Raw genomic sequence first — 15,463 nt, 5'->3', positions numbered from 1 at the left:
GTTACTCTTGGGAACGATGCCACCCTCGTGTGACTTTACATTTTCTTAACATGCGCAGAAATCTTCACGTTTTATGCTGTCCTAGTGATCGTGTGAAGTTAATTTAACCCTTTCAGCGAAAGTATTTCCAATCTTTGTACCCTAGTTACCGTAAAGGTAGTCAAAAGAAACTCTGGTATCCGTGACGTACCTAAATTTAATTTAAGCATGTTTAAAACATCACAACCTTCTTTGAAAGAACAGCTTTTTGGAGGTACAGGCGAATAAAATGCAAATTGCAAGAGTCGCAATTTCTCAGGGCCATTCATTTAATTAAGTAATTTCTGTAATGAAGGTGGTACTGAGGCTTATCACCGGCGTGGTGCACGGAAGGTCATTTAACGTGCTCTTGACGGCAACTCGCTACATTAGCATAAATTAGTCTAAATGAAGGCAGGTGCAGAATACTGTGTAAAATTAAAATTACTGCAACGCGCGCGGAAAGAAAAGAATTTCATTAAAAAATATTTCGCATAGCGCTGTTGTTGCAAGCTCTATTAAACAGAAAGCTTTGGGATTGAAAATTTCTGGCTTGATGCGCGGCTCGCGGCTGTGCAAACGCGCCAACTGGATTATGGTTTAATACCGGACGTTGTTCCCGTGGCTTTTACGCCGCAAGTTTTTCGCTGTTGCTTCATTAAACCCTCCGACGGTTAGATACGATTTATGGAATTTAATAAATCACCCGTGTTTTATTTTATTTATTTCTCGCGTAAATAAAATTCGATTCATATTAAAATGGATTGTTGTGTTTTGCAAGATTTTGTTGCGTGTGAAACGGATTTCACGCTATTTATGTAAAATCCGTGGTTTGCGGATGCCAATTGAATTGAAGCGATCGGTTGGTGGCACGTTCATCTGCGGTTATTTACGCATTTATCACTACTGCGGCCGCTGGGCGGGATCATTGGGTTATAGTAATATATAGTTGATTGAATTTATTGGTGAATCTACAATGATAGACTGGTGACGGTGGATGGATATGATATGACAACATATTGACTGCAGAGCTTGTAAAATAAATTCTTTACTTACCTTTTTCACATGTTAAGTTTTATACTATTATAAATTAATTTTTATTCATTTTATTATGTACGTTTTACTTCTTTCATTAAAATTATTATGACGAGTAAAATAACAAAAATCTTTATTTTAATTTTTTTTACATTGTTTGTAACTAGCAATTTTTTATCTCTAAATCTAAGGCTAACAAATATTTTTTATAACTGGTTCCCCAAGATTTAGGTATTGGCGTTTCCTTAATAGGACCCCTGTATAATGAATAGTTTCAACACAAACAAAGCAAATGTTTTAGTCGTTTGTTTTATAACTACTTAAACGTTTTGCATTTCTCTTCTTTCAAATATAATCCTCTTAGAGGACGCCCTGAGTCGAAGTCCGCGCCTAAGTGAATACCCTTAGGCCTGTTGTCTTGAATTTTGCCCTCAGCGCTCCCCATTTGGCCGGCCAAGCAGTCGTCAGTACAGATTTATTATTACAACTAAACGTGTCTATGTTTATTTCAGGCGGAAATCTGGTCGGTGTTCATCGCCATTCTGCGCAAGAGTGTGCGGAACCTGCAAGCATGTACAGATGTTGGCCTCATACACCACGTGCTACAGAGGCTACCGCATGCCGAGACAGTCGTCGCAGGTATGTACCAACCTTACATAAGTATACATTCCACCTAGAGACCATTTCTTCTAAACTTCTGATGTCCTGGTAAGGGTGTGAAATAAAAAAAGGGTTGACGAACCGTTGTCAGACCCTTCGAAACAGCTGTGGGAATATTTAACGGTTTATGAGAAAAAACGTTCCCTTGGCGTTACTGCTAACTCCGGTTAAGTTCTGACATCCTGATATCCCTGAGAATTATAAGAAACATTTGAGAAAATCGTTACCGTTGTAAAAAAACTACTTTTTAAGTAGTTGCCTTTGCCTATACTTCTTCTGCCTTCATACTTAGGAAGGGTGGGAAATTAAGAAGCTTGCGTTGCGATACAACTGATTTAGCTTTTTTTTACACAAACTACCTGCTTTTCGGTATTATGAATAAGTTTTATCCAAGTTAGGGCCACAACCGCAGATGTCGCAACCCTCTTTTATTCAAGCATCTTAATAAAAAAGCTCTTGTTAACTTCTGATGTCCTAATATTCTTGAGAATTATTTGAAGCCTTCGAGAAAATTAACGTGTTCGATAACGTGTTCGATACAAATTAACATCACACATATAGTGAAAACTCCGTAAGCAGCTTTTCCCGAATGTGATTATTGTTAACAAAAAGTAATATCAATCCAGAAAAAAAATGTAGTTTATTACTCGAAATTAAATTACTTAATTGTAAGAGATTGTCATTTTTGTTGAAGAAATTCATATGATATTCATGTGACATTCATGTGATATTTCAAAAAGACGCTTGGTTTTCACCAACAAAGATACATTTAAAAGCCTATGATCATGCTTCTTACATTTTTATAACGTCCTGGTAAAGATGTGAAATTGAGATGGGTGTGATGCAATGTTGCAACCGAAGATGTTTTTATAAAATGCCCGACCTACCTGCACTTTAGCGATTTAAAAGGTTCCCAGGGACCCAACCCTCTTTTATACAATGTTCTTACATACCTCCTGTTAACTTCTAAACTCCTGAGATGCCTGAGAATCATAAGAAAACTTTAGGAAAACCGTTAACGTCTTAGACCAACATTACATTTTACACATTATATTGGGACTATTTTTTCTATAAAATAAGTCACAAATAGCGAGCACCACAATTTTTCTGCCATCCTAGTAAAGGTGTGAAATTGAGATGAATCTTACTTATTTATCAAATAAGATTTTTTGATATACGTTATGTTACTAAACTACCTGCTTATTTTTTTTAAATTCCAACTTGCGGACGATATAGGATCACATCTCTTTTATTCGTGCGTCTTGAAAGCTGCTTATAACTTATGACGTCCTGTTACGCCTGTGAACTGTAAGAAACCTTAGGGAAAATCGTTAATGTCGTGGGTAAAAAAATACGTTTTACACCCTTATTTTTATAGGTTCTTGAAATCTCTTCAACGCTCATACTATCCTAGTAAAGGTGTGAAATTGAGAAGAGTTATGATGCAAATGATGCAACCGAAGATTTTTTATATACGACACGTAACATACCTGCTTTCTGGTATTTTGAATAGCCGTGACGTAACATGCATCCCTCGTTTTAATTAATGTCTTGTTTACCTCTTGCTCAGTTCTAACATCCTAGTACCTCTGGGAATAATAAGAAAGTTTGAGAAAATCGTTAACGTCTCAGACAAAAAAGAAGTTGCATTCACAAGCAGGAGGGATTGTGCTTCGAATTAATCTATGGTAGGATAGTTCTTTACCTTTTCTACTACCCTAGTAAGGGTGTGAAATTGAGAAGGGTGTGATGCAAATGATGCAAGATTTTATTTTTCAACGACCGCCGCTACCTGCTCTTTGATTTTTTTTAAAGTTCCATCTTAGGGACTCAACCCTCTTTCGATTCAATAATCTTAACAGCTCTCTTTCTACTTTCTGTTACCCTGGTACTTCTGGGAACATTAAGAAGCTTTTGAGAATTCCAACGACATTAACAATCTTTCTTTATTGTGGGAATATATTTTTTTTGAAATTAGGTCCTTTAAATCCTGAAGAATGTTTCGTTAATACGTTTTTCTACTCCTCTACTTTAATCTGGCATTTAAATAACCAAAAAGTCTAATATAAGTACATACATAATTAAACTCTTTGAAAAAGTGTACGCTCTATGGCCTATAAAAGCATTGTTTACAAAGTGTAACTGTACTATAATGTCGCCAAAAAAGCATTGTTGTTGTTTTTTTTTTGACCTGGAAACTGGCACCTTTACTTTGTTTGGTGCCATAGATATACTATAAAAAAAAGTATACATTTGCCGCCATTTTCCCGCGCGTTGGAAAATAAATTGGAAAATTTTTGTGTTTCGTTTCAAAACACTAAAAAGTATAAAATAAAAAGGAAAAATGGATGAAGAACTATTGATTACCATATCACACAATATATAATTTTTGTTTCATTTAAAATTACGTCGTCGTAGAAAAAGTATTGTATGCAACGTTGTATAACTAGGTCAAAAAATGCTCGTGGCGTCTCTTATTGCGATGTTCGCCAAGGCTCACATCGCAACTCACGCCACTCGCATTTTTTGACCCTTCTTATACAACTGTTGCATAAAATACTATTTTCTACTCCTCTACTTTAATCTGGCATTTAAATAACCAAAAAGTCTAATATAAGTACATACATAATTAAACTCTTTGAAAAAGTGTACGCTCTATAGCCTATAAAAGCATTGTTTACAAAGTGTAACTGTACTATAATGTCGCCAAAAAAGCATTGTTGTTGTTTTTTTTTTGACCTGGAAACTGGCACCTTTACTTTGTTTGGTGCCATAGATATACTATAAAAAAAAAGTATACATTTGCCGCCATTTTCCCGCGCGTTGGAAAATAAATTGGAAAATTTTTGTGTTTCGTTTCAAAACACTAAAAAGTATAAAATAAAAAGGAAAAATGGATGAAGAACTATTGATTACCATATCACACAATACCATTCAAAATTTACATCTTCATTTTTATAAATAAAATTTTTCTTTGTATAATTTTTGTTTCATTTAAAATTACGTCGTCGTAGAAAAAGTATTGTATGCAACGTTGTATAACTAGGTCAAAAAATGCTCGTGGCGTCTCTTATTGCGATGTTCGCCAAGGCTCACATCGCAACTCACGCCACTCGCATTTTTTGACCCTTCTTATACAACTGTTGCATAAAATACTATAAACTTCGCTGGCACCATGCCCTTTTCACAACGGTCAGGAGGAAATAATATGACGACAGTTAACCGTGGGAAAGAAATCGTGGGAATATTGTAAGACTACACTTCAACGTCGTTCTGATGTCCTAGTCTTAGTGGGAAAGAATATTGATATTTCGGAAATGCAATAAATAAGTTTTGCTTGCTTTTGTGAAATTACGAATAAAAAAATAAAAATCGTTTTAGTGAGTTATGAATCGTTTTAAATTAAAAAAAAATAAAAGTGTCAAAGCTCATTATGGTAGTTAGAATAGATAATATACGCGCTTTAGACATTTTTTTTGTATTAAAAACCACAATCTCACCTGATAGTACGCATCATGGCTGATTGTAGTATGCCTTACAATGGGGATTTTGGGCGTTGTTGTGCGCTTTGAACATTACGTTCTTTTGTTCTATTTTGTCACTCCAGTTTACTCCATGGAAATTGACGCTTTGGACATCTCGCTTTTAAAGCAGTCATTTTGCTCATTTAACATTTTGCGATGCTATGGTATTTTGAGCTTTTGACATTATGCAAATAACAAGTTTAAGGCCACACAGTACCTTTTGTAATTTTAAGAACTTCCGCTGATTTTCAAGGAATTTAAATGCAATAGAGACGGCGTTGGTGGCGGTAATTGATCTTAATTTATTCATTGATGTTTAAAATATTGTTGAAATCACTATAATAGAGTGTGCCATCAAAAACCTATGGGTCCGTGGGACCTTTTGTAGCCAGGTAAAATCAATCTTGTTCGTTCAGTTCCTGTTCGTTTCTGCTACCTTGATATCCATGAGAACTTAATTGCGCAACGAGTCCTTTCCGTATTTATACTTCGATTTTTTTTATTCAGAACATCTACGTCAGTTTAGATCTTTGGGAACATACTTTACAAAGTGACCCTATAATATATTTTTAGGAAGGGGTTTTAGGAAAGGAAGGAAAGTTTTGGGTATTCAAACTTAAACCGACTTATTATAAGAATACTCTACGTCTGAGGCCGTAATATAACTGAAAATTCAAATCAAATTCAAACACCGACAAGCTGTCTCAATTTGTTCAGATTTTCAATACATGTTTAGAAATGTTGCTCTTTTGAACTCTGTTATCCTGGTACGTGTAAGTAATCGCAAGGATCTTTTTAAGACGTCTTTTCTTGTTGCCCCATTACTTTGAGTTGTACACTAACTTCAATGCCCCTGGTATTCAACAAAACACACCCCTAGTAGTTTTTGTACCGAAGTCCCCTACCAGTAGCTTAAGGGTAAAAATTTAGAAAGGGACAGATGTAAAAAGGGCGGTTTCTTTTTTGTTAGAGTTTGTGCTCTTATAAAGTTCTGTCCGCCTGGTATTTTGGAGCTATTATTTGCATAGGCCCAAAATTAGAACAGTTTTTATGAAATGGGTTCTAAAAATAAAACTGCATATTTGTAGAATGCGACGTATCTCTTTTGAGTCCTGGTGTCTTGGTAATGAAATAGAGTATGTTTATCATTTAGTGTAAAATAAATGACATGTTTTTAGAAGACCCTGTGACGTATGTTATGGCGTCAGACCTTGTCATCTTTTATGTTGTCTTGGTGTTCTTGAGAATTTTGTTACGCTCCGTTGAATTTTCATTCTTTCATTTTTTCCTATTGGAAATATCTTCAAACCAATAAATACCCCGTTACTAGAAGTTCGTAATATATTTTTTGTCTTCGCATTGGTTAGTTATATTCATACGTACGGAGTGTTGTTTGCTATAATAATATTCAAATCGAATACAAAATAAAACTGTCTACGTTAAAACCCTCATCATGCAAATTCGTATAAGACACGCATGTCGTGGAAAATTGCGCGTAATGATATGATTTCCGAGCTTTTTCGTGTGTATGAATTTTTCTCCCTTTTAAAAACCTTATTACCATCAGCTGAAATATGGTATATTATGATAGAGTGGTTTACGTCGCATAATAGCAAGTGTCTCCTGTGTCAAAAGTGTTTCTTTACACGTATTATTTTTATACTGGCATCCTTATTCATATTGTATTGTTATGCCATGGAGGAGTATCGTCTTTAATATTGCAGTCTTCTCGCGTCTGTGTAAGGAAAACTTGCGATCACTAAAGGAATTTTCCTATTATGTTGCTACGAATAATGCATTGTGTTCTTTGTGCAGTTGCTACAGAAGAGTTTTCTTTTGTTAAAGGTATCTTAACTCCTGCATGAAAAGCATTTCTAATGCCAGCGAGTTTTATCTTTAGCTGTATGAAATTATGTTATTGAATGTTCAGTCAATGTGCATATTCTATCAACAAAGTATTTGTCCTCTCAACATAAAATCGATAAATAGACTTTGAATAAAAAATATAAAAACGTGAAAGCAATAGTGCATATTTTTCATTATTCCCAGGAGTGCATAGAAAAGGACACGTCATTCCCACGCGCCCTTCTAGCTCGCCCCATTGTGCATAGTCTTACATAGTATGCGTTCCTAGTACCTACTGCCGCCGTGTCCCCGTGATTTCGCAGCCACGTGCAAGGGGAGTTCTGAACATCTATTGTTGCTCTCATGTGAGCCTAGTACATGCGCTTTGATTTCCCTGCCTTTTATTTTCTACGTCGCTTTTGCGAGCGAAATTGGGTCATGCGCCCACAGGTGAAATGAGGAATAAACCATCAACGCGAATGGTACATGCAATGTTTTGGTTCCATCCTGGTTTTGCTAATTGAATTTAGTTTCTTCACTACTACCCAAAGTCTGAAAGATATGATAAACCTTTAGGTTATGTATAGATGTCCATAACCTTTGAAGAGAAAACCTCCTTAATTGACGAAAATATATAAAAGCATTATTTATCTGTTCACGAAATATAAAAAAAAACGTGTCTCATTTTCCTAACAAAGAATGAGTGTTTTGTTCTTTCTTTGTCCTTTTCTGGTTGCCTTTTGTAGTCTTGTCAGGGTAAGTAATATGTCCAACATAAGTAACGTCATTGTTCGATGTGAAACAGTTATTTGGTATAGAATGTATTGAATAAAATTGATTTTGTCTTCTAGTTTCAAGACGAGCAAGTCTTTTGTGCGTGATATTGCTTGAATATTTGCAAAAGGCGTATTATCTAGTCTTGTTAAGTAGATCATTTTAATTATTCCCATCAGATAGCTCTTGGCGCTAGCAATTTATCCGAGTGGATGCCGTTTGAAGCTATTATTGTGTATAAAACATCAAAAATATTATTTAGAATACTTACTTACAAGGGGTCTACAGAGGCCACGTCTAAGCAATTCATCTCAAAAGCGTTATTGCATTTGCAACATTTGCGCATATAAAAGTAAGTGCGCAATGTCAACAAATTTTAATGTCAAATAGCAATATTGCTTTTTAGATGAATTGCTTCCATGCGGCCTTTTACCCCTCATTAGGTACTTAGTTTCCGTGAGTATAAAGAAACTAACTACATCAGCAAGAATACCAAAATGTCATGTCATTTTACTTCGTTATATTATCATTTATCATCAGTAGTGACGTCATAAATAAACATATTCGACTCAAACCAACATTGCCAACAGTAAATACGTATTATGCGGATAAAATTGGAATGGAACCTATTGTGGAATTTGCAGTCGCATTGCGAAATTCAGAATTCAACGCAAAATCGTCGCGCGTCGACATCACACGTGCCTCGAATGCTAATAACACATTCAGTCGTCTTTGTCGTCCTGGTATCACGATGCAACTAAATCATATTTGAGATAGTCGGATTATAGTGGATTATTTTATCAAGCAACTACTACAGCAGTATTATGTCTGGGTAATAATTTAGTTAGGTTTGTTTGTCTAGCTGTCTACAGAAACATGTTATTACTAGCTTCACGTCCGCGACTTATCGTACACGTCACGTTTTTTCATCCCCTTTTCATCGCTTTAAGGGATGATTACCGGGATGAAAAGTATCCTATCTTCTTTCCTAGGACTTAAATTATATTCGCACCAATTTTTATCTAATTCGGTTCAGCTGTTTGAGCGTGACAAGGTAACAGACTGAGTTACTTTCGCATTTATAATATTAGTGTCATAATGACCCTGATTCCTGCAGACACATCCTAATTTTATTTTAAGTTATACCCGTTATTTTCTTATCCTCCAAAAAGGAAAGGGACGGGTAATCGACAAGCATAAATTTTTTTGGAACACACGTCAATTTTAAGCACAAATCTAAAACAACTGTCTAAAAATTTTACATTGGCTAATAACCCGACAAAAATTATGTTGACAGCACACGTCAAACGGTTTACATACAAGCGAGATACCTTTTTGATTCGCCCGGGTTATTCATTTACTCATTCTTCCTAAAATTAAGAGCTGTCAATCATCCGTCCCTTTCCTTCGCGGCGGATAAGAAAATGATAGGTATAAACTTAAAGTAAAATTAGGAGGTGTCTGCAGGAATCGGGGCCATTACTTGCCAAGTGCTAGGGGGACTGTTTTCTGTCTAACCTGTTGGACCATGAGCGACGATCAGCTGTCACCATACGGTTCGTCATATCCATCTAAGGATTTCATGTCAAACCGCGCTAGTAGCCAGAATCAAGGTGGCGCTCGCGTCGGTTGGCGAAACGATCTAGTTGTCATATCCGATCTATATAGTCAGCCTATATCCACCCACTGCTGGGTATAGGCCTCCTCTCTTTCACGCCATCATTTCCGGTCCTGTGAAAATCTCAACCACTGGTTTCTGGCGTACCTCACAATGTCATCCGACCATCGGGCTGACTGTCCGCTCCCTCCCTTGACACCATAACAATATTCCATAATACTCCGATAATATAAATAAAATTATAAAATCATTCATGATGTCGATAAATCTAATCGCATCGTAAAGATATATTTAATAGCTCTTATTTACTCAATACTTCGTTTCGTCACGTACGTAACAGTTGCGCATGAAAGTGACGTATTTATGCGTTGTATTAAGATTGTACATTTTGATATGAGTAACACCGGGGGCGTAGCTCAGATGGTAGAGCGCTCGCTTAGCATGTGAGAGGTACCGGGATCGATACCCGGCGCCTCCAGGATATACTTTTTATTATCATTTTAGAATTATTTGACACCAATACCTGAAATGCGTGTAAATTGTCCTGGTAACAAACATAACCTTAGAACTCTGTATACACTCCTAAAGAATTGAGCGTGAGTTTATGATTGAATGTCTGCAAACAGAGGGGTAAGTGAGGAATACATCACATGCTCGTTTCAGCTTCGCACCACCCTTCTTCTATCGTATTGGTTGTGAGGTGGATTACCAACCTCATCAACCCTGCTGTCAGGGTTACTATAGAGCCGCCAAACGCCCCTGACATGGTTCATGTACCGACTACTTACTTACATCAGCAAGTAGTAACCGGGACCAACGGCTTAACGTGCCTTCCGAAGCACGGATCTTCTTACTTTCGGACAATCTGGTGATCAGCCAATAATGTCCTAACCAAACTAAGGACCACAAAGTATTTTTGTGATATGTCCCCACCGGGAATCAAACCCAGGACCTCCGGATCGTGAGCTTAACACTCAACCACTGGACCACGGAGGCCGTTAAGTGACTTGGTTGAGGAACTATGATCCACGCAGGATATGTTTTACCATACGCAATAAAAATACCACTGGTAAAAATATAAAAGAAATCAAACTCACCCAATCCTAACCCCCTGGTAGTTGTGAGTACATCCTGCTTAAGGACGGTACTGAAAAATAATGGCGCCCGAACGATGTAAATATGCTCTCCTGATTACTCTAGCCGCAGAGGTGGCCAATCAGCTCACGAGAAAACACATCAGGACCCCCGTAGGCATAGTCGAAGTTTTCCCTCTCGCCATCAGCCCACTTGAGTTAATTAATTATTACAAATAATTTTCTCAGATTTACTCAATACTTCTTTTCGTCACGTATGCGTATGAAAGTGACGTATTTATACGTTGTATTAAGATTGTACAATTTAATAAGAGTAACACCGGGGGCGTAGCTCAGATGGTAGAGCGCTCGCTTAGCATGTGAGAGGTACCGGGATCGATACCCGGCGCCTCCAGACTTATTTTTTTTTCACTTTGAATCTTATTTCATGTAGGAAGGAAAGTAAGAATACTATGGGAGGATAATGAATGGGAATTTGATTCTTTATGGTATGAAAGGAGGATGGTTAATGAATGAGACGTATTAAAAAAAATAAGAAAGGCTAAGGTAAGGGAAGAAGCGTATTTTTATTTTGGAAAAAATAATTAAAATTGTGAAGAAAATTATAATATCCCGTTTTATTTCTGTATCCCACATTCATTTATCATAGTCTAGGATTTATCTAAGAAAATCAATACCCATTTGTATTAGAATTATTATTTTTTCGATATCATTTATTGTTACTAGACAGTGCTATGTGATGTTCCGTTTGCATAAAGACTTATTCTATCGGAACAAGATCATGAGGTGTAAAAGGTGTTGTAAATGTTCGGAAGCGGGTGCGCAGAAATAAAAAGAAAAACCAAAGGAATATCACTTTTACTGACAATATATACAAGAAAAAAAGGCAAAAATAAAATAACTTAAAAACTCAACGACCGATCTTTGTAACAGCGAAAATGGAAGAGAAAGAAACAAAAAACAATCATACCACATAGAAGAATAAAACAGAAATTCTTATAAACTAAGTAGATTGTATATATACATACATAAACTCACGCCTATTTCCCACCGGGGTAAGCAGAGACTATATAATTCCATTTGCTTCGATCCTGACACCCTTCTCTTGCTTCCTCCACATTCATCAATCGCTTCATACACGCACGCCGGTTCAGAGTAGATCGTATTGAACTTTTTCTAAGGACATCTCCAATTTGGTCATCGTAAGTCCTTCTCGGTCTTCCTCTGCCAGCCCTACCATCAACTTTCGCTTTATATACCGCTTTTGCAATTCTATTATAGATTGTATATATAATTATGAAAAAGTATAAAATCTATATAAAAATGTCCGTGCGTCGTTAACAGGTGTGAAACAATTCATCTAAAAAGCAATATTTCAATTTGTCAATAGCGCACGTAAAAGTATGTGTGTGCGAAATATCAAAGAGCAATATTGCTTTATAGATGAATTGCTTTTAAGTGTGTGGCTTGTTCAAACCCATTCACAAATAAATTTAAAAATATTCCAAGTGTATGTGGGATATAGAAAATAACACAGGATATATTTTACTAACAGCCTCCGTGGTCTAGTGGTTAGAGCGTTAGGCTCACGATCTGGAGGTCCGGGTTCGATTCCTGATGGGGACATTGTCGAAATCACTTTGTGGGACTGTCCTTTGTTTGGTAAGGACTTTTCAGGCTTGAATCACCTGATTGTCCGAAAAAGTAAGATGATTCCGTGCTTCGGAGGGCACGTTAAGTCGTTGGTCCCGGCTATTAGCCGTAAAAATATCTCCACCAACCCGCAGTGGAGCAGCGTGGTGGAGTATGCTCCATACCCCCTCCGGTTGATTGAGGGGAGGCCTGTGCCCAGCAGTGGGACGTATATAGGCTGTTTATGTATGTATGTATATTTTATTCCTTTTATTTTACACACACCTTATATTAAACCAAAATCCTCTCACCTGACCGACATCGCACCAAAGACTCCCCACATCCATAACCCACATTTTCGTGCCCATACACATGTAGGAAAGTGAGAATACTATGGAAGGATAATGAATGGGAATTTGATTGTTTATGAAAGGAGGGATTTTTAAAAAGTAAGAAAGGGGTTTCTTACTTTTTTTAAAAACTGCCTTACGTATCATTCATTAACCAGCCTCCTTTCATATATTTTATGTTTGTTTTTATTTTTTTTTAAAGAACATCTAGGGCCCTGTGCCGAGGTTTTTCTTGCAGCTTCTTTTCCCCGGCTATACAGTTTGTGAGAAGCTGCAGTAGTTTTAGGCGGATGAGACGTTCGTTATGTAAAATTGACGATTCAAAGTGTAACTATGTTACCTATTGAATAAAGATGTTTTTGAATTTTGAACTTTGAATTTCATAAATAATCAAATTCCCATTCATTATCCTTCCATAGTATTCTCACTTTCCTACAGGCACGAAAATGTGGGTTATGGATCTTTACCCTGAAGGCAAGAGGGAAACCACTGCCCTATTTACCCCTAAAAAGTAGCACGGAGAATGTTATACCGACAAGAGCGTGGCTCTTAAATTAGTGCTGATGATCTGTACCCTAGTCTATACAAGGCATAACCTATTATCATTAAAAGTGTAAAAAATAACCAATTGGAGGCGCCGGGTATCGATCCCGGTACCTCTCACATGCTAAGCGAGCGCTCTACCATCTGAGCTACGCCCCCGGTGACAGTAAAGACGAATTTCTCCATACCTAAGGAGTAAAATAACCAGCTAGTAAATAATTCAAGGCGTTATTATGTAATGAACGACATTTGGAATGTAGATCACTGCGTGTACGCAGCCTTTCACTCGAGCTGGCCAACGCATGCGCAGTACGGACACAAAGTAGAAAATCCATTGTTGTTTATTGATACAAATGTAATAATTATCTAGTTGTGTTATAGTGACTTGACAATCTCTGTACGTGACTTATTGTAGATTTGCCGCAAATGGCATTAACTACTTGGCCCTGCTGAGAAGCGCTGAGGTCTCTCATCCGGTATACAATTTTAAACAACAGACTTGAGGGTGCCCAGGTGTCTGAAGAGGATTATATTTGAAATAATTAATCAACTCAAGTAAGCCGACGGCGAGAGGGAAAACGTCGACCACGCCGACGGGGTCGGTATGGGGGTCCTGAAGTGTTTGTTGTTGCTGATTAGCCGCCTCTATAGCTAGAGTGATCAGAATCGCATATTTACGTCGTCGTTATTTTTCAGTACCGTCCCTAAGCGGGATGAATTCGCACTCTAGCCCTATGGATAGGGCGAATTCTAGCCCTATGGCTATGGATTGGCTGCCTCTATAGGCAGCCAATCAGTTTGCGGCACCAAACACTTCAGGATCCCGATAACGACCCCGCCGGCGTGGTCGGCGATTTCCCTCAATCAGAACTTATCGCTATCGACCCACTAGGTTCGATTAATTCTTTCAAATATTTTTCCTCTCAGACGACGCCCTGAGCCGACTCGTCAGGCTTGTTGTCTCCCCATTTGTCCGGCCAAGTAGTTAATGCCATCTGCGGCAAATCTACAATAAGTCACGTCTCAAAAAATAAAAGGGATGTACTCGCAACTACCAGGGGATTAGGATGGTGCAGAGCAGAAACAGACATGTGATGTATTCCTCTCCTAAGGGCTTATTACACTTACCTGTCCGGCAGGCTAGATGCGTCAAGGTCACGGGTGGTTTACATGATTACTCTCCACCATCTCCCGTTTGCCGATCAGATCGAGTAGTCTAATAGCAAATCGGCGGGGCGTAACCATGGTAACCACGATCTCGAAGGAGTTGGTGGGGGTGGGGGGTATAACCATGGTAACCACCCGTGACCTTGACGCATCTAGCCTGACGGACAGGTAGGTGCAATAAGCCCTTTACTCGTACAGTCATGAGCAATATCATGTACCCACTTTAGAACCCTGTCGCACTATCTTATTTGACATTTAATGAGACTAGCGGTTTAATTTGCCAAAAAAGTTAATAAGACATGGTTTCAAAGTGTATACATATTAGTACTCATGACCGTACTCCCCTGTTTGCAGACATTCCATAAACTCAAGCTCAATTCTTTAGGAGTGTATACAGAGTTCTAAGATTATATTTATTACCAGGACAATGTGCACGCATTTAGGGTATTGGTGTCAATTATCCAAAAATAACAATAAAAAGTATACCCTGGAGGCGCCGGGTATCGATCCCGGTACCTCTCACATGCTAAGCGAGCGCTCTACCATCTGAGCTATGCCCCCGGTGTTACTCATATCAAAATGTACAATCTTAATGCAAAGCATAAATACCTACGTCACAAAGTACTTGCTTCACTTCCACGTAATGCAGATAAATTAAAAGTATCTATTTTATACTGGCTGTTAATGATATCATTTGCCATATATGGCAACGGTGGACGATACAGACCCTTGATTCCGAATTAATATCAGGTGGAAAATAATTAAAACACATAATAACGGGTTCTTACCGCGGTTAAAGCAGATATGTCTGCCCGTAGAAAATTATGGATCTACCATGAGTTACTAATTACTGGTGTAAGTACGTAGTCGTTATATGAGAGTGAGATATTAGGTGCCTATGGCGGCTCAATAATAACCCTGACACTAGGGTTGATTAGGTTAGGTTAGGTTAGTACTCCACCTGATAACCCATATGATAGAACAAGAGAAGAAGACCATTTAATTCGATTTTATAAACTTAATTCAAGTTTAGTTCGTAGATGACTGATTGCCGGAATGGGGATGGGCCTCGGGTTAGCCTGGGCTAACTAATCATCATCATCATCAGCCGTACGACGCCCACTGCTGGGCATAGGCCTCCCGCAAGGATCTCCACGACGATCGGTCCTGCGCTGCCCGCATCCAGCGGCTTCCCACGACCTT

The 15,463-nt window shown here is 37.9% G+C and overlaps 1 protein-coding gene and 4 non-coding genes across 5 annotated transcripts in view; 3 read left to right on the top strand and 2 right to left on the bottom strand.

The window, feature by feature from the left end:
* Positions 1 to 15,463, top strand: part of LOC126375406 (neurobeachin) — a gene marked incomplete at its 3' end in the record, with an annotated part of 592,334 nt that overhangs the window by 221,399 nt on the left and 355,472 nt on the right. The window contains exon 3 of the mRNA XM_050022313.1: positions 1,566 to 1,692. Coding sequence (XP_049878270.1) covers positions 1,566 to 1,692 — 127 coding nt within the window. The remainder of the gene's footprint in view (positions 1 to 1,565; positions 1,693 to 15,463) is intronic.
* Positions 9,880 to 9,952, top strand: Trnaa-agc (transfer RNA alanine (anticodon AGC)). The gene has a single exon. It is a non-coding gene; the product is annotated as a tRNA-Ala (tRNA).
* On the top strand, positions 10,890 to 10,962 carry Trnaa-agc (transfer RNA alanine (anticodon AGC)). Its single transcript has one exon. It is a non-coding gene; the product is annotated as a tRNA-Ala (tRNA).
* Trnaa-agc (transfer RNA alanine (anticodon AGC)) lies at positions 13,180 to 13,252 on the bottom strand. The gene has a single exon. It is a non-coding gene; the product is annotated as a tRNA-Ala (tRNA).
* Trnaa-agc (transfer RNA alanine (anticodon AGC)) lies at positions 14,749 to 14,821 on the bottom strand. The gene has a single exon. It is a non-coding gene; the product is annotated as a tRNA-Ala (tRNA).

This window comes from Pectinophora gossypiella, chromosome 19 (genome assembly GCF_024362695.1).
Source record: "Pectinophora gossypiella chromosome 19, ilPecGoss1.1, whole genome shotgun sequence".
NCBI lineage: Eukaryota > Metazoa > Arthropoda > Insecta > Lepidoptera > Gelechiidae > Pectinophora > Pectinophora gossypiella.
This window is presented reverse-complemented; position numbering and strand designations above follow the sequence as displayed.